Source organism: Tachyglossus aculeatus, chromosome 21 (genome assembly GCF_015852505.1).
Source record: "Tachyglossus aculeatus isolate mTacAcu1 chromosome 21, mTacAcu1.pri, whole genome shotgun sequence".
In the NCBI taxonomy this organism is placed as follows: domain Eukaryota; kingdom Metazoa; phylum Chordata; class Mammalia; order Monotremata; family Tachyglossidae; genus Tachyglossus; species Tachyglossus aculeatus.
The window spans coordinates 21404780-21428759 of record NC_052086.1 but is presented as its reverse complement, the minus strand read 5'-3'; the positions used below and the strand labels follow the sequence as shown (position 1 = coordinate 21428759).

At 41.7% G+C, this 23980-nt stretch overlaps 1 protein-coding gene across 2 annotated transcripts in view; it reads right to left on the bottom strand.

Annotated features, from left to right (window-relative positions):
* HECTD4 (HECT domain E3 ubiquitin protein ligase 4) overlaps window positions 1-23980 on the bottom strand; it is a 227360-nt gene that overhangs the window by 26970 nt on the left and 176410 nt on the right. For both annotated transcript variants that reach the window (XM_038763449.1, XM_038763450.1), the window contains exons 50-60: window positions 21981-22218; window positions 20881-21017; window positions 19706-19832; window positions 16456-16593; window positions 15558-15694; window positions 8702-8862; window positions 5439-5620; window positions 4264-4469; window positions 3855-3985; window positions 3488-3693; window positions 878-1057 (exon numbers count right to left, since the gene is read on the bottom strand). In XM_038763449.1, the coding sequence (XP_038619377.1) occupies window positions 878-1057; window positions 3488-3693; window positions 3855-3985; window positions 4264-4469; window positions 5439-5620; window positions 8702-8862; window positions 15558-15694; window positions 16456-16593; window positions 19706-19832; window positions 20881-21017; window positions 21981-22218 (1843 nt within the window). The remainder of the gene's footprint in view (window positions 1-877; window positions 1058-3487; window positions 3694-3854; window positions 3986-4263; window positions 4470-5438; window positions 5621-8701; window positions 8863-15557; window positions 15695-16455; window positions 16594-19705; window positions 19833-20880; window positions 21018-21980; window positions 22219-23980) is intronic.

Sequence of the window (23980 nt, the reverse complement as noted above, 5' to 3'; positions counted from 1 at the left end):
CGTACCACATAAAATGAGAAAACAGCCTCAGTCGGCTGCTTTTGCGGTTCTGTCAAAGGACATCTGGATTACCGGCCTTCAGGCCAGTCAGAGGGGGGCCAAATGCGTCAACAGGCCTCCAAAAGGTGGGCCACCTTTCTAGTAGGGCATTCCGCTACAGAAATCCCATTTCCACCCAATTTCCCTGCCACTACTTGAAGGGGAATAAAGAAAGGAAAACTTCATGATGTAAGATATGGCCAATGCCATAACAGGCCCTCAATCTTAAACGAGATAAAAAGAGATGGCAAAATGCAGTTTGTTAAATTTGGGTAATGTAGACAATTTTTCATTTAAGGACTCTAACAATAACTGTTTGAGGGATGCAACTTTTACCTGCAGGAGAAGGCTGCTCCTATTATAAGATCCTTGGGCCCAATTCTCCCATTGCCTTAAGTTAACTTTTCCCTACCACGAGGCGATCTGAATAGCAATACAGGCTATGTACAATGCTTGCGGCACTGCTCTAAACAAGCCCTTGGTGGTACAAAAGAGTTAATGGTCTTCTCAAAGTGTCAACAAAGAAACTTAGACCCTGAAAAAAATCTGGCTCCCAAAAAGCAACTGCGGGGTTGTCTGCCGGACATCCTCTTGCGTTCATCTCACCCTGTTTTGACTTTCCAGGGAGAGGGAGTTATTATCATCCGGATGACTGGCTTGAAGTGGCAGTCGCCAATCCTCTTTCTAAAAACGGGCTTACGTACGGATGGGATTGGGCCCTTTTGATCACCGCCTGATCCAACGGGCTTTGCTCCAGGAATCACTCTGATGCAACACCTCTACAAAGCCACTTTTAGTCAACTTCTTCCCAAATATCCTACCAATACCCCAGTCTCACCAAGGAGTTCCACTACTTGCAGAAGAACCGAAGCGGGGATGGTGCCAAGCCCGTCTTCTGATTTCCCTTCACCGCCTTCAGATTTCCAAGACAACAGCTGCTCTGTAAAAGCCATGGCCAGTGGGAATTCCAGGGGCAGAGAATGCAATACTAAAACCGCTCCAGGAGGAGGAGAGACTCCTAAAACAAAATCCCCAAGAGGGAATGCCATTATTATTAGCCCTTGATTGCTGGCCATTTGCACATTACTGTCAAAGCAAGGCCAGAGTGGACATTACACTCAAAAGCTCTACATTTGAGTATTTTCTAGCGAGACAGATAAATTACATTCAATAGTCCTTCTTTCTAAAGGGGCAAATCAAAGACGGAGAAAGCATCAAATGGCATTTCTTATTTGGCTGATTGGAAAGCACCTTGCCTTTGAATATACTACTGTGGTTTTAATGAAGTACGAAAATTCTCTCCCATTAAGAAAATAGGCTAAACTTTCATATTTTTGGTGCTACTAACACTAATGAACTTCTACATTTACAGATTTGGCTAGCTCAAAGCCCTATTGTGAGCCCGTTGTTGGGCAGGGACCATATCCATATGTTGCTGATTTGTACTTCCCAAGCGGTTACACAGTAAGTGCTCAATAAATATTACTGAATGACTGAATGAATGAATGGCCTCAGATGGTTGGTAATTTAGTATTCGTATCGTATCTGAAAGAGAAAAACTGCAGAGACCCAGCATCCTTTTACTCTATGTTAGGACCTGACATCGACCTGATTCAAAGAGGCAAGTGGTGCAAGGGAGGGCATGTAATAATAATAATAATAATGGCATTTATTAAGTGCTTACTACGTGCAAAGGACTGTTGTAAACCGGCTGACCTATCAACTCTCCTTTATTTGTTCTGATGATTCACATTCCAAACACTTGGCGGGTAATAATAATAATAATAACAACAATGGTATTTGTTAAGCGCTTACTATGTGCAAAGCACTGTTCTAAGCGCTGGGGGGGATACAAGGTGATGAGGTTGTCCCATGTGGGACTCACAGTCTTAATCCCCATTTTCCAGATGAGGTAACTGAGGCTCAGAGAAGTTAAGTGACTTGCCCAAGGTCACCCAGCAGACATGTGGCGGAGCCGGGATTCGAACCCATGACCTCTGACTCCAAAGCACGGGCTCTTTCCACTGAGCCATGCTGCTTCCCCTAATGGCATTTATTAAGCGCTTACTATGTGCAAAGCACTGTTCTAAGCGCTGGGGAGGTTACAAGGTGATAAAGTTGTCCCACAGGGGGCTCACAGTCCTAATCCCCATTTTACAGATGAGGGAACTGAGGCACAGAGAAGTTAAGTGACTTGCCCAAAGTCGAACCCTCGGCCTTTGACTCCAAAGCCCGTGCTCTTTCCACTGAGCCACGCTGCTTCTCTGCTGGTAAGCAGGAGCACAGCTAATGAAGAGGAAAGACAGGGGGGTACCTGAATTTCTGATTAAGTGGTTAATTAGGGACATGGAGAGTACTGTGTATTTAATGCCCGTGTCCCCCTGTAGACTGCAAGCTCCTCATGGGCAGGGAGCACGTCTATCAACTCTGTTAAACTGTACTCCCCCAGGTGCTTAAGTACAGTGTTCAGCACACAGTAAGTGCACGAGAAACACTACCCATTGGCTGATATTGTGGCAAGACTGTCAGGCTAGACCTTTGAAAATAAACTGTCAATATCCTGGGGGAAGTTGGAGGGAATGCTTTCGGTTACGAGGGGCCAGATATCCTTTTCCCGTTTCTACTTGTCCAGCAACAGCATCAGCCGCTATCTGTGCTTGAAGGAAACAGTCAGAAGCAGCTTCACACTTTACAGAGTAGCCTATCTGTCATGTAAAATTGGAGCAAAATGCTGGTACTTGTGGCAGCTTTAATACAGATGTCCGGAAAAGCAAAACACAACGTTTCCCCAAGGTGCCAATGCTATGACTGCTGTTCGCCACATAAGTTATAGCGTATTTCTCTTGCTCTCTTTAGCTCCAATACGCAGGGAACCCAAGTTATATACAAAGGCACTGAATTATAATGAGCACCTGAGGAAACACAGCTTGGACTGTTATATGTAGATGACCTAATCGCCCTGTTCAAATCTAACAAGAATGAGCGAGCATCCCAAATCAGATTCATTCATTCAACCGTATTTACTGAGTGCTTACTGTGTGCACAGCACTGTACTAAGTGCTTGGGAAGTGCAATTCAGCAATAAATAGAGACAATACCTGCCCACGACGGGCTCACAGTCTAAATCCACATTACAAATGGACAGTGCCCCACTAAAAGTCATGAAGAGTTAAGGTAGGTCATGTAAACTACAGCTTAGTGGTCAGTGGTATTTAATGAGCACCTACCCAAGGGAGATGGTATTCAAAGTGCTTGGAAGAGGACAACAGAAGCAAAATGTAATATCCCTGCCCTCAAGGAGCTTACAATCTGACCAGTACTATCCTAAGCAGGACTATTCCTTTCCTAGGACAACTGGCACTTGGCAAAATTCCTCTCCATCTCTAAAAAGATGGATAATCAGATGTATGACTTCCAAGCTGTTCTACAGATTAATTGCGAGGCTTACCCAGTTTGATGTGGACCTTGTCAGTGGAGATGATGACAGAGGGATACTGGTTGGTCGTGGGGGGTGGGGTAAGGCCCGTATTGGTTGGAGAGGCATCCCGGGGGTAGCAAACAGCTTCGATGAGGTTCAGCTGGCCATTCCTCTTCACTTTATGACCAAGACCATACACAAGCACTCGCACCCATGGAGCTTTATAGAGGGAGGAGCTGGGACGGAAGACCACAGAGTTACTTTTCCCCCTCTAAAAACAGCATTGAAAGGAACTATGTGGGGAAAAATGCACTCCATTTGCAAACAGATGTTCGTTAACCGGACCCATCTTAATTCTTCCTTCCCGTCACCCTCCAGCTGCCAAAGGGCAACTTACTCTTTGCGGAATCCAGATTGACTCTCTTTACAAGATACAACAACAAAAGCTGCCCCGGGGAAATTAACATCCATATTGACTTTGGACTCGGAAACAGGGAACTCTTCTGAGGGAAACTGTTCTGGAGCCGTCTGCGGAAAGATATTTAATAATGAGAAGCGCTGGTGACAAATTTTCATCTCCCATTCGGCACAAAAAAATGAAACCCTGGCAGCATTTTTTGTAACATGTGAGGTATGAGAGAGAAATCTCGACAGGAGGAGGAAAACGTATGGTGGAAGTAATGAGACAAAGTCACTCTGGAAAGAAAATCAACAGAAAAAAGGGCTATGCTATTAGCAAAGCAATAAGAGTTTCAGTTTAAAAACTGTGACGATATTTCAGATATGTAAAAAGTTTTTGTTTGTACCTGCAGGAAGGAACAGATCTGTTTAGTCAGATCTAGAAGACTCTCTTCTCCTTGATGCAGGGTTCTAGTGATTGCTACATCTAGCCATTCTCTGATCAACTGGGAGTTACCCTGGTAGAAGAGATCTGTGGCCGAACAGTTCTGGGAATGGATGCAGTGTTGCAGAGACTGGGCCAAAAGAATCGAACTTGAGCTGATGGTGCCATCTGTAAAGAGAAAAAACAAAACAAAATCACACTGCTCTTCTAGGAATTGGAGTCTCCAGAGTCCAGGAAACTACGGGTCAAAACAAACAGACCACCACCAAGAAATTTCTGGCCAGAGTAGCTCAATCACTCAGCGATGTCGGGAACGGCTTCGGTTATTACAAATGGACTTATTTTGAAAACGCTTTTTGAAAGTTCGTAATTACGCAGTATGATCCAGTGATAGAGTCTTGAGACTTACAAAAAAAATAATGGAGAAAACCTCAGCCACTTCATCCTGAACAGTTGGCAAAGTAGAGGGTGGTATTTTTTTAAGAGCCTTTATTTAGAGCCATCGTGTGCTAAATGAATCTCAACGGGATTTGCTTTATGACAAGAACATTTTATTCTGAAATCAACCTCGCCCCTACTAGTCATTAGCCTGTTGGTGGCACTAGCATAAAGAGGCAAAGGTAAATTACTGTTTCTTAAATTAATGCTTTTGATGATGACGATTAACCAGAAGTTCATCCAAAGAGGAACTAAATATCCATACACATGCATCTTGAGATTGAAGACAAAGAATTACTTAGTTGCTTAAATGGAATAAAATGAACAGTAAAAAAAAAAAGATTCTCACGCCTGAGGAATGTAATCTGGCTGACTACATTTTTTGATGTAGACTACCAACAGTAACCAAAAACTATATGCTAAGAACTGTGCATGATGGCAAATGGATAAAGAGAAAAAAAACCATAATTATCCTTCGATTTTAAGTACGAATCAGTGGGACAGGTATCTGTTAATGGTACAAACGGTATAAACAGGCTAGGGAGGCCTCACATCTCTGAAAAGAAATAACACAGGCAATATGTAAAGATCTTCTCACAGCCCTTTCCTACGTTCCCCATTAATTTGGGAGAATTAATGGGTTCACTGGGTCACTAGGCACCGATCTGTTTAAATACTGAAAGCAATGTTTTCTTTTACCAGGCAGAGGTGGTGGGAGCAGCTGATTGGACAGTAGCTGTAGATGCTCCAGAGTGATATCCCGAATGGCAGGAATATGAAACAGACGAGTAAACAAATGAGGCAGTTTGGGGGCAAAGATATTGAGGAGGGCCATGCGGCAGTATAAACGGGCTAGGGAGGCCTCACATCTCAGCAATTCTCTGAAAAGAAACAACACAGGCAATATGTAAAGATCTTCTCACACCCCTTTCCTACGTTCCCCATTAATTTGGGAGAAAACAGGACACCTCATTTTTCCACATCTTGATGCGACGTGGGCACGTGAACGATTGATAGCTTCAAAGGCCTGATGCATCTGTGGAGACGGATTGGTCTCAGCATCCCCCTTGGAAAAAAGCTCATAAAAGACTACTCCAAGAACTGCATTTGACCCAAGTACCTAATATTTAGATGGTGCCTTGGGCAACAACTGGTCTCAGTGTGTCCTCAGAGCACAAGTTTTAAGACATCTACCCTAGGCAAGGACCAATTTTTTTTTTCATTTACCCCAAATCTTGACTAAGAATAATTCCGATCCAAATAGACTTCAGTGTGCAGCTTCTTTGGATCCAGGATTAGTATACAGTCTGAGAGGTTGCTTCTAAGGGAGAATGCTTCCAAGATGGGATTTTCTCAGTCAGTCCATCATATTTATTGAGCGCTTACTGTGTGCAGAGCCCTGTACTAAGCACTGGGGAAAGTATGCTGTAACACTATAACAGGCACATTCCCTGCAGCACATAACGATTTTGCACAGGTTTCATCTGTTAAGAGATTATGGAACTGTCAATGGTTAAAAAAAAAAATAATTGGAGACCAGCTGGTATCCAGGTACCATCGAAATGATAGCCACAAATGAAAGTTATGGAAGAAAAATTCCTTCATTAATGGAATTCTTACTGATGTACCTTCTCTCAATTATCCTCTATGTAGGATCTAGGAGCTAATCCTCCTTGGAACATCTGTTCACAAATAATAACTGCATTGTATTCAGATGAAGTTGCAAAACATTACTGAAATCCAGGTCAATTTCAGGGAAATCTCATATTGCCGACGAGTAAAATTGTTTGGAACACAGATGACAGAGTAACGGGGAAGGTATACACTGGAAATATTCTCTTTTTGGTTTCAACCTCTTCTCACAAAATTACATAAGTATTTTGGCCAGCAAAGGAAAGTCACAGAACATCATTTTTGGTATGATAAACACCATTTTACTCCCCATTACTTATAAAACAGTCTTTAAAATTTTATGGCTAATCCTGATTTTAATGTGAGCATGATGCTGGAATTATAAACTCAAAAGAATGAACACATCTGCAGGGCTTTTTTGTCCCTCCAGTCTCTAAGAATACTGTGATTCTCTTTTTGCCTACCTATGGTGAATTTTATCAATAAAAGAGCTAAGGCGACTTGAACAACTCTTCTCCCCTTCCACCCACACGAAGAACTTTTCAACATTTTAAACAGCACACTGAAATGTAAAGATATACTTGGGATGCATTTCTGTAATGAAGATCATAGTTCTTTAGAAGATGCTCAGCCATTTTATGTAATGAAAAAATGCCTAATCTACTGGATAAATAGCCCGAGGAATGGGATGGAGAACCAAGTTGGCTGGGGAAGCTGCTCTCCCAGAAACCCATTTACAGTTAAGGGGGAACCACAGCTTGCGTGTTTACATTTGGCCAGACCTTGCAGCATTAAATGGTACTAGCAGTAGGTATTTATTAAGTGCTTACTATGTGTCAAGCACTGTTCTACATGCTGGGATAGACACAAGGTAATCAACTTCAACAGAGTCCCTGCCCCACATGGAGCTCACAGTTTTAATCCTCATTTTCCAGATTAGGTAACTGAGGCACGGAGAAGTGAAGTAACTCACCCCCCGGTCACACAACAGACAAGCGGTGGAGCCGGGATTAGAACCCAGGACCTTCTGACTAGCAGAATGGCGCTCTATCCACTAGTCCATGTTGCTTCTCGGCAGCAACCTGCCGAAACGAGGGATCGAACCGGGGAACTTTAGATCTTCATCATCATCATCAATCGTATTTATTGAGCGCTTACTGTGTGCAGAGCACTGTACTAAGTGCTTGGGAAGTACAAATTGGCAACATATAGAGACAGTCCCTACCCAACAGTGAGCTCACAGTCTAAAAGGGGGAGACAAAACCAAACATACTAACAAAATAACATAAATAGATACAATAAAATAAATAAAATAAATAAAATAAATCTTCAGTCTTAAGTGCTCAACAAATACCGCTGACTGATTTATTGATAACAAGTACTACTGACTGATTGATTCATAAGATCTCCAGGGCTCCATAGGCCCTTCTTTCTAGCTTTATCTCTATTTATTCTGATGACTTGACACCTGTCCACATGTTTTGTTTTGTAGTCTGTCTCCTTCTTCAAGACTGTGAGCCCGCTGTTGGGTAGGGACCGTCTCTATATGTTGCCAACTTGTACTTCCCAAGAGTTTAGCACAGTGCTCTGCACACAGTAAGCGCTCAATAAATACGACTGAATGAATGAATAATAATAACAATAATAATAACGGCACTGGTTATGCACTTACTATGTGTCGGATAGTATTCCTCGGATATGCTTCAATTGGATGTTTAGCATTTTGGGGGGAGGTAAAATTTATGGATATATGCGATAGTAAGCCATATAAAATAATGTGTTTGAAAATGACAAAAGACTACAATAGCAATTATGGTTACCATATATTAAAATAGGTAATTAGAATGTAGAAAGCATGGGTCCTTGTAGCCAGACTTTATACGAATATTAAATAAGATAGATTCAAAATAATCCATGATAAAATCTACTTTTTGCATGTCTAATTCCAAACTATGACTATTAACGGACATACATTTAAAATGCTGAAAGCTGTTTAACCAAGTGTGAAGCACGATTAATACTACTACTACTACTACTACTACTACTAATAATAATAATTATTATTATATTATCACTGTTCTCAGTAGAAAGTGGAACAGGAATTGAATCCACGTTTTGTAGCTGAGGAAGCTAGGCCCAGAGGAGGGAAGTGACTTGTCCAAGGTCACACAGCAGACTGGTGGCGGAGCTGGGATTAGAACCCAGGTCCTCTAACTCTCAGGCCCACACTCTTTCCCCATGGCCATGCTGCTTCCAATGGTGGCCTTCTGGAAACATGGAACGGGAGCTTCACTGTTACTAAGCGACTGAATGGGTTTGTCGGTATTTACCTGTGGATTTGAATGTTGGTGTTGTCCAGGGTGACCAGCCCATTGGTTGCGGTGCGCCTGTACCCAGCAGGAGGCCTTTCTAACATGTCAATAGGATACCAGTACCTTACCAACACTCCTTCGCTCCTGAGGTAAGTTTCCACCTGCACCAATTCATTGACCTAAAACAGCAAGAAGAGTGATTTTTCGGGATTCTCGTTCCATTTTCCCCGTTTTCGGAAACACTTCTTTCTTTCACGATCTTTGAATTCTGTACGGTACTGGGACACTAAACTGCTGTTTCGTTCACGGTTCGTTGAAAATAACTGACCTGATATGAAGAAAACAACTTTTGCATTGCATTTGTGAAAAAATTCCAAGGATATGCTTCAATCGGATGTTTTAGCATTTCAGGGGGGAGGTAAAATTTATGGATTGGATGTGACAGTAAGCCATATGAAATAATGTGTTTGAAAATGATAAAAGACTACAATAGCAATTATGGTTACCATATATTAAAATAGGCAATTAGAATGTAGAAAGCATGGGTCCTTGTAGCCAGACTTTATACGAATATTAAATGAGAAGATAGATTCAAAACAATCCATGATAAAATTTACTTTTTGCATGTCTAATTACAAATTATGACTATTAATGGACATACACTTAAAATGCTGAAAGCTGCTTAACAAAATGTGAAGCACGATCAATAAATACTAATACTACTACTACTGCTAATAATAATAATGGTATTTGTTAAGCACTCATTACGGGCTATACACTGTACTAAACTCTGGGATAGATACAATCAGATCAGACATAGTCCCTTTCCCCCACAGTCTAAAGGGGAGGGAGAACAGGCATTTAATCCCCATTTTACAGAAGAGGAAACTGAGAACCCGAGAAGTTAAAGGACTTACCCAAGGTCACACAGCAGTCACATGGCAGAGCTTGTATTAGAACCCAGGTCCCCTGACTTCTAAGAGCATTCTCTTTCCACTAGGCCATACTGTTTTTCTAAGGTTACATCTGTCCTAAGATTACATTTGCTCGTCACTGACCGTACCCATATTTACCAAGACCAAGGTCATTACATTTTTTTTTTTAATGCCACTGATGCTTCAAAAAAACAGTGAGCCTCCTAGGAACATCCATTCCTTCTACATGACCCAAATGTATTTTTTGAAAATAATTTCATAGCAGATTCCATTTTTGTTCAAATGAAGTAGCAGTCGTGATAGCAATAGTATTTATTAAGCCCTCTATATTTGAAAAGCACTGCAATAAGCACTGGGAACAAATACATTGGTGACAGTTAGACACAGACCCTGGAATATGAGGGGCTGGCTCACAATCTAAAAATACAGAGAAAGAATTTGGTGATGGACACAGTAGTAAAGATGAAATAACAAATATAAAACCACCTGCACAGAGCAAATCTAACATTACATGCCCTACTAAAATCCTACCTCCTCCAAGAGGGCTTCTCTGACTATACTCTCTCCCTTCCCTTTTTTGCCCTCCCTTCTGTGCCGTGTTGTACTGTACTCCTCCAAGCACTTAGTACAGTGCTCCACACATATTAAGCACTCAATAAATACCACTGATTGATTGACTATGCACTTGGGTTTGAACCCCGCAAGCATTTGGATTTTTGCCCCATCCCCTCCGCACTGATACACATATCCATCTATAATTTATTTTGATGCACATCCCCCCTCTAGTTTGTACGTTCCTTTGTGGGGAGAGATCATGTCTATCACTTCTATTCCACTGTATGTTCCCAAGTGCTTAGTATGGTGCTTTGCATCCAGTAAGCACTCAATAAATACCATTAATTGATAGACTGAAATTGCACAGGGCCAACATTTTTGTTGCCACACCCTACTAGTCTCACCTTGGGGTCCCCTCAGGAGACTTCAAATCAGCACTTCAATCAAGTGATAGAGCCTATTTTCAGTTTTTCCATCTCTTTCCCCCCATCTCTCCCTCCTCCGACATCTTGTAATTTGCCTTTAGAGGCTTGGGTCAGCAGGGCTAGTGCAAGAAGGAGAGTCCAGGGCAAATGGCCACTTTGAAAACGGCAAGAAGATGGGGAAAGGTTTAAAACACAGAACTCGGCTGCTGAAGGCTCAAGTCACTGCAGTTTTTCATCACTTTTGCATCACGTCTCTTTGGTTCTAGGATCCAGTATCTCACTGGGTGTAAGATCCCTTGCTCTTCCTCATGGCTGGGGGCAGGGAGCTTCTGTGGAAGTCCAAGTTGCACTCACTACTTAGGGCTTGGCTGAAATCCTCTCTTTTGGCAATAAAGGGAGGTAATGAATGATAATCCTCCATTTGGGAGGCAGCGTAGTCTACTGGAAAGAACACAGGCCTGAAGTCGGAGCACCAGCGGTCTAATCCCAGCTCTGGCACTTGCCTGGTGTGTGACCGTGGGCAAGTCACTCAACTTCTCTGTGCCTCAGTTTCCTCAACTGAAAAATTCATTCACTCATTCAATCGTATTTATTGAGCGCTTACTGTGTGCACAGCACTGTACTAAGCTCTTGGGATAATAATAATAATAATAATGTTGGTATTTGTTAAGCACTTACTATGTGCAAGGCACTGTTCTAAGTGCTGGGGTAGATACAAGGTAATCAGGTTGTCCCACATGGGACTCATAGTCTTCATCCCCATTTTACAGATGAGGGAACTGAGGCCTAGAGAAGTTAAGTGACTTGCCCAAAGTCGCACAGCTGACAAATGGCAGAGCCGGGATTTGAACGCATGACCTCTGACTCCAAAGCCCATGGTTCTTTCCACTGAGCCATGTACAAGTTGGCAACATATAGAGACTGTCCCTACCCAACAATGGGCTCACAGTCTAGAAGGGGGAGACAGACAACAAAACAAAACATGTGGATAGGTGTCAAAGTCGACAGAACAAATAGAATTAAAGCTAGATGAACATCATTAACAAAATAGATAGAAAAATGGGGATTCAATACTTGTTCTTCCTCCTACTTAGACTATAAACACAATATGGGGCAAGGGCTGTGACCACTGATTAATAGGTATCTATCCCAGCGCTTAGAATTTAGTGTAGTGCTTGTCATATAGTAAGAACTTAAATACTGTAATAATAATAAGTATAATAACAAGTATAATATTGGAGTTTAAGCACTTACTATGTGTTAAGCACTATACTAAGTGTTGGGGTAGATACAAGAATCAATTTTGACAGTGTTCTGCTCCTTCCTCTACTTGTATTTTAATCCTCTAGACTGTAAGCTCATTGTGGGCAGGGAATGTCCCTGTTGTATTATACTTTCCCAAGTGCTTAGCACAGTGCTCTGCACACAGTAAGCCCTTAATAAATATGATCGAATGAATGAATCTTGGTCTCCCCTACTATACGGAAAGTTCCCTGAGAATGGGGATCATATCTACCAACTCTGTTGGATTGTACTCTCCCAAGCACTTAGTACAGTGCTCTGCACAAGATGAGGTTTCCATAAATAGTGCTTATTGACTGACAACATAGTCCATGTGTCATGTGGGGCTCACAGCCTATTGCGGTGTGAGGGGGAGGGCAGAGCAGACATTTAATCCCCATTTTTCAGAGACACAGGGAAGTGAAAGGACTTGCTCAGGTAATATAGCAGGTGAGTGGCAGAGCTGGAACTAGAACCCAAGTCTCCTGACTCCAAAGCCTATGCGCTTTATACTAGGCCACGGTGCTTCTCAACAGCTCTCCAATACTAACTTTCAGGGCTTTTATTGTGGGATGCAGCAGCAAGATCTGTTGTCTTTGTATTGACAGCTACGCCTCCCCGAGATCAATCCGCAGAGACTAGGGATGCCACTGCTGCCACCCGTGTAAAAAAAAACAAATATCAAGAAAATAAAACACCCTAGATTCATCTCCTCCTCCCTCATTCCCACTGCCACCTATGCACGTTTAGAGGATGGCCAGAAGATGATGGTGGAGGCTGGGGCTTGGGGAGAAAAGGATCCAGCTGTCACTTTTTCGCGAGTTTTCCTTTGCTAAGATCGGCAGCAGGGACCCCTACACCCTAGTCTCCGCTGGCTCTGGCAAGACTGGCCAAGTTTCCACTTTCAGAATGAATTCTTGGGCTCTGATTTAAAAGTGGAGGGGTTCAAATCTGGTGGGAATGGGGGCAACAGCTCCTGCTGCTACTACTGCTGGTATTTGGTGGGGGGGGACAGTACTGGGATGACACATGGCAATTTCTCTGTTTTTACTTATGAGAACAATGGTTTCTCTTCTGCCCTGTTTTGAACTTGAGTTTTAAGAACTGAAAGGAGAGCACTTCTCTTTTCAGAGCCTTTTATAAATATTTAATTAAGATAAACAGCTCAGACTCAACCTGGGGATCAGCAAAGTCAACCTAACCTTAGCTGGGTCAAAGTAAAAATGCTTTTTATTTACCCTAGGATGGCCCTCTGCCTGAAAGGATCTCCCTGAGTTTGAGTCTAGTGGCCCAGATCCAAGAGGATAACAATAATGATAATAATAATAGTATTTGTTGAGTGTTTACTATGTGCCAGACACTGTACTAAGTGCTGGGGTACAAGCAAATTGTGTTGGATATAGTCCCTGTCCCGCATGGGGCTTCACAGTCTCAATCTCCTTTTAATAGAAAAGGTAAAAGGCACAGAGGAGGGAAGTGACCAGCCCAAGGCCACACAGCAGACAAGTGGTGGGGCCGGGATTAGAACCCATGATAATAGTGTTTTTCAGGCTTTTTGCATGTGACAAGCATTGCACTAAGCATTGGGGGAAGATACAAGATAATCATAATTCCTGTCCCATAAGGGGTGCCCAGTCAAAGAGAACATTCCTTTCTCCTTTACTACCCATCACACACAAACAGAAACTTCCCTAAGATAAATTTAGAAACTCACACTCAACCCAAATAGTCCCATCAACACCACATCCATATATAAAGTGGGAAAGAAAATATAAAAGTCACAAAATGAAGACTAAAAGCCAGAATTAAAAGGAGAACAGGAACACACATACCATGAGGACAGCATGCAAAAAGAAAAAGAAAACAGGAGAGTGAGTCATACTGAAATTGGGTGGGTGAGGATGAACACGCAATGCATGAAAAGTTTAGCAGAAAAGCCAAATAAATGAGGAAAAATATGAAGTAAATCGATAAGGAGAAAAAATTATGAGAGAAAAAGACAAGAAGGTAAAAATTAGGACAACGGAAGTGTATTTAGGAAGGTCAGGCGTGGGATGCCAACTCAGAGCTGTGCCATTAGGGTGGACACAGGATTGCTTGGATTGTCAGAAGGGAAATGGGAGGTGCCCAAGGATGGGGATTTTAGTGTGTGAAATCTGGTGGCTTAATATATTTTTAAGACAATGAATGTTTCTGAGCTTTTTTGGTACTACAGCAGAATCGTAAAGAAATCTGCTTACCACCTTGAGGGCTGGTTCACACTGCTTCAGAAAAAAATCATCAAATATTATTACTTTACATCCAATTTCTATTTGTCACAGATTTTCACTATGCAGAGAGGGACTATCAGTAACGCTTATTAGGGACAGTGGTGTTAAAAAACTTAAGAGAACCAGACAGATCAAGTGCAGCAAGAGCAAATGCCGTTGCTGGTGTGTTCATATTTAAGAAACAGTTTGTCTGTGCTTAGCACAATGCTTAGCCCCAGTACAACAGAAGCAAGCTCTTTAATGACAGAGTCCAAATCTACCTATTTACTGAGCACTTACTGTGTGCAGAGCATTGTAATAAATGCTTGGGAGAGCACAATATGAGTTGGTAGACACATTCCCTGCCCACAACGTGTTTACAGTCTAGAGGACCCTTTTCTTTTCTTCCTTTGTAATTTCCTCAGTACAAATGCCGTTTGCTCACAGCAGGATCTTAAATAGATGCTTTTGACTGAATTGGAGCATGAAATCTTCTTTTTAAAGGAATAAGGAAAAAGTTATTAATTATTTTTAGACACAGAGAGGAGGTCCTGTAAATTCACTATTTCTTAAAATCAGATACTGTGGCCAGTTCTGAACACTGGCTGGGAAGAGGAGACTGATTCACTTTTTATTATTATTATTATTGTATTTGTTAAGCAATTACTACGTGCCAAGCACTGTTGTAAGTGCTGGGGAACGTACAAGTTAATCCGGTTATCCCATATTGGGCTCACACTTTAAATCCCCATTTTACAGATGAGGTAACTGAGGCCCAGAGAAGTTAAGTGACTTGCCCAAGGTCACACAGCTGACAAGTAATGGAGCCAGAATAGAACCCATGTCCTCTGACTCCCAAGCCGGTGCTCTTGCCACTAAGCCACGCTGCTTCTCTAACCAACAATCATCTCTTTATGAAGTTGAGAGCAGAATGCAAGTTCGTTGTGGGCAGGGAAAATGTCTCCCAACTCTGTTACACTGTATTCTCCCAAGTGTTCAGTCCAGCGCTCTGCACATAGTAGACTCTCAATAAATACCCTTGATGGATGGTTACAACTAAGCAGAAATTTAAATTACTAAGGTATAGCTCAACATTTCACTGCTTTTAAAGTTTGCGACCAATATGTCAAAGCCTCTGTGAGTAAACAGCAAATCCAGACTACTTAAACTAGTACCTCTCAGTGATACGGTTTCCATAAGCGTTATATATAAAGTGACAAACCGAAAAGATATTTTAGACTCAAGTAAAGAGCACAAAAGAGGATGGAGAATTCTAATTCACCCTCTGGCACATTCGGCATCATAAGACAGCCTCTTTTCCCATCTGCAAACTGGCGAGAACGCCAACTGCCACCAGCCTATGATCATAAAGGGCTTTGAGCTCCCCGCGGCAGGTAAATACTTGATCGCTACCATAAGTTTCACTTACTGAATCAACATCTAAAACGACGCCATGGAGGCCGAAGGTTTTCAGCATTCCCCGGATGGCAAATTTAGGTAGAGCGGTTCCGACAGCATTGCTGGTCACGTTATTAGTGTCTGGAGCTCGAGTGACGACTGTGAGACCTAAGGGCAGAGGGAGGTGTTTCGTCAGGACTGCGTTCAGCGTGTGGTTATCATCTTGAATGCTGTTTTGAAAATTTGCTTCTTGGAAGGGATAAATGGCATTTTTAGCTATTTAACGTACAGGTGTCAGCTATTCAACTAACACCAGAGGTAGAACCCGTTTAGCTTGCTAAAACCCATGGGCACTTATGCAAATTTAAATGAGTGAGCAACATTTTCCTCAGGCCTAATCCATTCCCCCATAATTAGGTATCTTTGAAATGAAGTACTCTGGTATTTTGGTGGCTTAAAGAAGCCTCTTTGGATGCCTAGTGGGCAAACAGGGATATCTTAAACTCAGGAAGAATCAGGCTCAAGGAGTGTAATCAACTGACTGGAGAGGCATACATTTCCAAAGATCGTTTTAGATATGTCAGTTTCACACTAATTGTTTTGCAGTGGAGAACAGAGCTCAATTCCACACCAACAACATGAAATATTCCAGTTGTTACACAAAATTTGCTCACTGCCTTCATCATCGAACTTCTGCCCTCAGGAACATGAATAGGTACCACCATCCAACAAAAATATTTAAATCCCTTAACTTTTGGGGATAGAAGTGTCTATGGAGTTAGGAAACGGGATTGCTCAATCCTGTAACTATGAGCAGCTCAACCCAGAGTAAAAGAGTATTCTCTTGCTAGGAACTAGCGATTCCTTTTTCTCATGCCCTAGGTTGAGAAACTCCTGGTTTATAGGTGGAGTAAAAATAAAATAAAAACCTTTTCGAACTTTATCAATTGTGAATTTATTGGCTTCATCTTTGATGTCTTCAATGGTAGGAAGGTAAAGGTCTCTTGGGATGCCACCATTTTCCTCATAGAGGAATTCAACAGTCTGTCGGGCTATATCCACCATGCCTGGAAAACAAATTGCTTTTGGGTAAATTTTTCTATCTTAATCTCCCTCCACTTAATAAGATTCTTCTCCATTCAACTACACCATGGATTTATTACCCTGAAAAGGAGAGAGCCTCTGATTCTTTGATCCTTTGATATAATTCTTTCATCTTGTTCCCCAATGGTAATTTATAAACAAACCATCAGGCCACACTGCTTAACTAAATGAGTGACCATCAAACGTTCATAAAAAGCAGAGGAGCAATACGGAAGATAGCAAAACATTTTGTATATTTGCTTTTGTGTTAAATTCCACGATGTAGAGAGATATGAGTTGCTGCAATATTTGCTTTTAAACAAAGCCCTTCTCCTCACTCATTTACCACTCTGTTCATTTACTGTCCATATTGTAATTGTCAAGGAGAGCAATTTTCAAAGCACCATTCCAAAGGAAACTGTAATTAGAGAAGGATGCTTATGGAAAGAAGTGCCACGGAAACAAAAACGAAATCTGTAGCCCAGGATTTGGCCTCCTTCTTAAGCAAATGAGTTTTTAAAAAAACTCAGGAAAATGTCTTGGTGACATTTTCCAGATGAATAATAAAAAATCATACTGCAACCAAAAAACACTGTGCATGTATACTAAGAGAATTTATTAGGTAAGTTTGTTAGAATTATCCATTTTTAGAGAGAGGAAGAGAATGCACATGAAGATTATAGAAGCATATTTATTTTCTAAAGTGCTTTCACATAACTTATCTCATTTTTGAGAGCTGTAATACCTGTGGAGCCAACAGAAAGTCCTTTAGTGGGCAACAATAATATTATCAGGACACTTAAAAAATGGTGAACTTATTTAGAGGTTATTACATACAAGGAATACTAATAAATTCAAATTAGTAATCCAGGGGGCTAGGAAAATAGCTCTAGGCCCTGACTTGGTGAGAGATGGATTGCAGGAAGCTCTGGCTGTCTAAAATTTACCTATCTACTTATTTACTTGCCCTTGGATTCAAATCCTTTATTCACCCCACCCTCAGCCCCACAACACTTATGTACATTTTCCAAAGTCAATTTACTTATATTAATGTCTTTCTCCCCCTCTAGACTTTAAGATCGTTGTGGGCAGGGAATGTGTCTATAAATTCTGTTGTATTGTACTCTCCCAAGTGCTTAGTAGAGTGCTCTGCACACAGTAAGCACTCAATAAATATGATTAATTGTTTACCACTTTTTTCTTTCAGTTGTCCTTCTTCCTTCATCTAAAACGGCAGGACTGGAGTTGGTGGGAAAGCTTCAGGATGCAGTACTCTCCCAATTGCTTAGTAAAGTATTTTGTATACAGTAAGCACTCAATAAATACGACTGAATGAATGAATTGGCTGATGGTCATCAGGTTGACTCAGAAAAGTTGTAAGAATAAAAACCTCTTTCTAGGAAATTCAAAAGAAGCTGTAAGAATGCCACTACACTATTTGAGGATCAAATGTAGGAACAAACTATTAAAACTTCTCAAAGTTGGCAATAAAAACTCTCCAGCCACATTCTGAAAAACTCTCCTAATTCGTATTTATTGAGTGCTTACCGTGTGCAGAGCACTTTACTAAGCACTTGGGAGAGTACAATATAACAATAAATAGACACATTCCCTGTCCACAACAAGCTTACAGTTTAGAGGGGGAGACAGACATTAATATAAATAAACTACAGATATATACAGAAATGCTGTGGGGCTGGGAGGGGGGATGAATAAAGGGAGCAAGTCAGGGTGACACAGAAGGGAGTGAGAGGGGCATATTCATAATATTCTTCACACCCCAGGTATGAGATGGTTCATCTTTTCTGAATTTCAATAGTTAGGTTGGTCTGAAGACTTCTCGACTGTGGAAACAAAGAATTCTACTTCTGTGTTTATGCCGCAGTAATGATTTCACACACTGTCAGCCCCATGTGGGACACAGGGACTGTGTCTAACCTAATTAACTAGTTCTTATCCCATCACTAATAACAGGGTTTGACAAATAAGAAGTGCTTTAAAAATGCCATAAACAAGAAACAAGAGCTAGGCCTGGTCTATTTGTCTTAGTTCCTAGTTCTTAAAACAAACAAAAAACCCCAACCAAAATCCACTTTGCGACCAAGTTCTTCAGAGAATGCATCAACTGGCACTTGGGATTATGGTTCATGGAGTACAACTATAATGTTACAAGATATACCTACAGTTCCACTGATGATACAAACATTCAGTCATTACTAGCATGGGCTAGAACAGTGGATGAGAAAGAAACTCAATTTCTTCATTGTAAGCCAGAGAATCAGAGAAAGTTGATTTGCCAAGATATCCCATCCCAGTTAATCTGTCAACTAAGAAAATCATAGTCTGAATTAATAGAATGTGTGCTAGGTGGAAATGAAAATCTTTTGGGGACTTTTTTTTATACCTTCACTGGGTTGTACTTAGCATGTATAAAACAAGATAAAATATAATATTCCTATCTCAGGGGAAAAATAAATTTATAATATTTCCATGTGTTTCTGGAATAATGGTTGTGATTAAATCGTTGTTTAAGACTGACGCCATACTGGTTCCATAAAACTAAGTACATATCTTATTAAGTGGGTTTCCCTCTTTTTCTAAAGAAGACATACACCAAGAACGGAAACTCTGGAAGAGAGGGACAAAGGGACTAAAACTGGAGAAAACATTACCTGTTGCGATTGTCAGTAGATAGGGCACAAACACTTTGTCTCTCACAATATACTACTTAGATCAAAGTATAAATGATTAAAACACTTTCTGAGGTCTTATGAGATCACTCAAAGATCACATATAGCCATCCGTCCACCATTTACATCATTCCACCAGCCACTTCCGCCTACATAATTTATTTTCAGTTAACGGCAAATAAAAGCAAAGCGCTAAAAGTAAAGAGAGCAGCAGTAATTCAGCAGTATTTGTGGATCCTAATTTTAAGTCTACTTCTCTGGGTAGAATTTTATGTGGCATTATACCATCATTCCTTTTTATAAAAAAAGATTCCAAAATACTCTCCCTCCCTACCTCCACCCCCCGCACCCCCCGCCACACACACACAAAAAAGAAAGCCACCCAAAACTGCAAGGGCCAGCAGACCTAATTGCAAAGCGCCCTTAATCTGGTCCAGGCCTGACTTCCGCTCAGCTTCATTACGGAAACGCCTTCTAATAGTTGGGAAAACTTTGGTCTCCCAGGCTTTCACCAGCAGAGCATAGTGGTCCTCCTGAAAAGAAAAGGCAAACACAATGCAGGGCATAAATACCGTTCCAGGCGGAGGCAGCATTTTCCAGACCCCAATGCTTCCTTGACTCTGACTTCCATAATCTCACTTCTCCATGAAATACCCTGGTTCTAGGTATAAAAGGCGCAGGCCACCAGCACACAACAGTGTAGCTCCCTGAGGGCAGGGACTGTGTCTACCAACTCTGGTGTATTGTACTTTCCCAAGTCCTTAGTACAGTGCTCTGCACAAGTAAGTGCTCAATTGATCGATGATGGGGTGGGAGTAGTCGGACTCAGTTCGGTCTCCTTCTCTGAAGGTTTGAATAAAACTTTATACTAGCAAGATTTTGCTGTCCCACTGCTAAAATGAATAATTTCTGTGACCCTCTAATTTAACTATCGCATTTAAGTGCTGATCATGTACGAAGCGCTGAGGTATGTTCGAGGTCATCAGATCCGACAGTTTCTGTCCCAAGCAGGGCTCACAATCTAAGGTACGGACAGTAGGGATCTAATCCCCGTTTACAGATGAGGGAACGGAGGCAAGGATAATTTATTTATTTATTTATTTATTAAGCACTTACTATGTGTCAAACACCATGCTAAGCGCTGGGATAGGTAGAAGTCCCTGTCCTACATGGGGCTCACAGCCTAAGAAGAAGCTAAGTAACTTGCCCAGGGTCACACAGGAGGCCTGTGACAGAGTTGGAACTATAACCTATGTCTCCCGATTCCTAGGCCAAGTTGCCTCCCAATCTCATAATCTATTCGGAGAAAAAAAAAAATCCCTCACGCCAATACTTGCAAGGCAGACATTTCTCTCTGTTGCTGCCCAGACTCTTAATAAGCAACAGCGTTCAAAGTCATATCCTTCTGTTGAAATGATTACACCTCCAGATCTGAGGAAGTCATTGCTTTATAGAGACTGACGTGCCATTTTACTTTTCTTAGAGTTAAATCAAAAGCCTGCCTCATATGCCTCCGATTTTCCCAGATTTAATGCCTTCTGTAAGGTGGAGGGTTACCTCGCTCCTCACGATTTCCCTTACCTGAGGAATGTCGTCGTCATCATCGTCATCGCTTTCGTCATCTGCGATGGGTGGGGGGTGGGGGTCTGGGCCAGATGTAATGAAATTCTCATAACTGAGCTCCACTTTATAGTGACAAGAAGTGTCACTGTCATATTCTGTAACGAATCACGATGAGAGCATGAGTTCTCCACGGGGGGAGGCAGGGCAACCATTCGCCCGGGAGTCTTCACGTAATTTAAGTGCTTACTATGGGCCAAAGCTCTGAGGTATGCGCAGGGGTAATTAACAGATAATCAGATTCATTCATTCATTCATTCAACTGCATTTACTGAGTGCTTACTGTGTGCAGAGCACTGTACTAAGTGCTTGGAAATTACAACTTGGCAACAGAGATAATCCCTACACAACAACGGGCTCACACTCTCTAACACGACTCTTGTCCCACATGGAGTTCACCTTGAAATAGGTGGGGTGAACAGGCATTTTATACCCATTTTATTAATAATAATGGCATTTATTAAGCGCTTACTATGTGCAAAGCACTGTTCTAAGCACTGGGGAGGTTACAACGTGATCAGGTTGTCCTACTTGGGGCTCACAGTCTTAATTCCCATTTTACAAATGAGGTAGCTGGGGCACAGAGAAGTTAAGTGACTTTCCCAATTTTACAGATGTGGATACTGGGTATGCAGAGGTCAACTGGCTTAGCCTAAGGTCACCCAGTAAGTTAATTATGGTATTTGTTAAGCGCTTACTATGTGCCAGGCACCGTTAGTGGCACAGCTGGGACTAGAATCCAGGTCGCCTGATTTCCAGTCTCACGTCCTCTCCAGTAGGCCATGACGCGATTCTCTTCCTTTACTCGATGGCAATGGTTCTGGGCTCTTTTAGATACTCACGGAAAATGGTCTGCTGAAAATATCATCTCTAAAAATACTCTCTACCCCAGAATATTTCAACAGTTGCACTCATTTTAATAAAGAATAACTTGGATAATTCTTCAATTTAAAATTATAAAACTTGACTTTTCTAAAGATTCACTACAACATGAATGAAAATGGACAGAAAAGAAGAAGTCAACTTTCCGGGCAGCCACTGACCCGCTGATGGTCACTTACGTTGTTGAGCTGTGGCCACAGCAGCGATGCGGCAGGGAGGCCCATGCGTTCCTGGATCGGATGCTATGCTGGTACCAGCATCATTATCGCTGTCAGAAGCCATGGCAAAGGGCAGTGCTTCAAAATTAGCACTTATTTCTTCAGCAAGGTCAATGCACAAGTCAGCGGCATTCCGGTGGGCCTGACCTTCAGCATAGGCGAATTGGCGAGACCCAAAATTGGCCCGGATTTTAGTGTTCTGAAAAGGAATTCCACGAGAAGAACTCATACACTATTGTAACCCTTCTGGTTCAACTCACTGCAAATTCTGAAAAACATTAATTTGCAGCGTGGGACAACAAAAGAGATAGAAAGTGCTCTCTGTAATTACGTTTTTTGGTGCTTAAAAGTTCTACTATTATGCACGCTCAACTCTTGAATATTCATGAATGGATCATCTAAGGAAAATCTAAATTTTGATCAGCTGTGATCCTACCTCCTTCCAACCTTGCCTATGCCTGGGAATCCTCAGACCACAGTAGTAAAACTCTCTACAGACTTCACTGACAAGGCCCTCCTCCCTCTTTTGGCCCTGGGTCTGGCTGTCCTTTCTGCTCAAACTGCCTCCCAAGCATCCTGCCCATTTTGATTTTATCAGATATTCTGTATTATCCATATCGGTTCTTCCCTGTACTAGCTTGGATATTTAATAGTTAAATATAAGCACTCAGTGAACAGGATCGACTCATATAAGAAAGTGCTGTTAAGCAATAGTGACTTAAACCATTATTTATCCAAAGGCTGTGGGGTACAGTGAGGGAAATTCTATACAGGAATACTTCACTATATAAAGGAAAGTGACATTGAAAGTGAAACATTTTACAGCAAGTTTTAATTCCCCACAGGCCCAAAAACATAAGCAGGGGTTTCATTCTTGATGAAATTCCTGAGAAATATTTTCTGAATAACTGCTAAAATAGTAAATAAAAACAATTACACCAAATTACAGTACCGGTCTGACTGTTTGGCTGGCTGAGTGACTCGCTGGCTGCCGGATTTCTTTGTTAGTTGGCTGCCTGTCTACCTGGCTGACTAGCTGTTCATACTCCAAGGAGATTTTCAAGAGCAGTAGGTAAAAACTGGAAGTCTTTCTTGGCACAACACTAACCCTACTACTGACACATAATAATAATAATAATGATGGTATTTATTAAGCGCTGACTATGTGCAAAGCACTGTTCTAAGCGCTGGGGAGGTTACAAGGTGATCAGGTTGTCCCACAGGGGGCTTGCAGTCTTAACCCTCATTTTACAGATGAGGTAACTGAGGCACAGAGGAATTAAGTGACTTGCCCAAAGTCACACAGCTGAAAATTGGCAGAGTCGGCATTTGAAATTATGACCTCTGACTCCAAAGCCCGTGCTCTTTCCACTGAGCCACGCTGCTTCTCTGAAACAACACACGCCTGGAAGCCCTTATCTGAATCTGCTCCGGATTCGACTGCACAAAATCCTGGGAGTTACACTGAAAAAAATGACTACGTAACACATAATCATCCCCAAGTCTTGGAATGCTGCAGGACTTAATTCCTCCCATTTTAAAACAAAGGGCCATCAGTTTTCCCAAATCAAATGCACTCTAGTAGAACTCTGTTGGTGACCTAGAGACTGTTCTTTTTTTAATGGCATTTGTTAAGCACTTACTATGGGTCAGGCACCATACTAAGTGCACACTTTTAACCGATGAGAACACAAAGCGACGTTAAAAAGCGTTGTGCATATGAGCGTGGCATTCCTGAAGACTTGAATATCCCAAGGTGCAGTTTGTTAAGAATGCAACACCCATATTATAACAGAACTTACTGCAGTCCTGATGGTATCGTGAAATTAATGAAAATACGAGGAACACGTTTAATAGCTAGTGAAACAACAGTGGCTGGGGCACATTCTAGTAATGTGTGTCATCTGGACCAAGTTTTCTGCACTACATACATTTCATATTTATGACAAGGAACCAAAGGA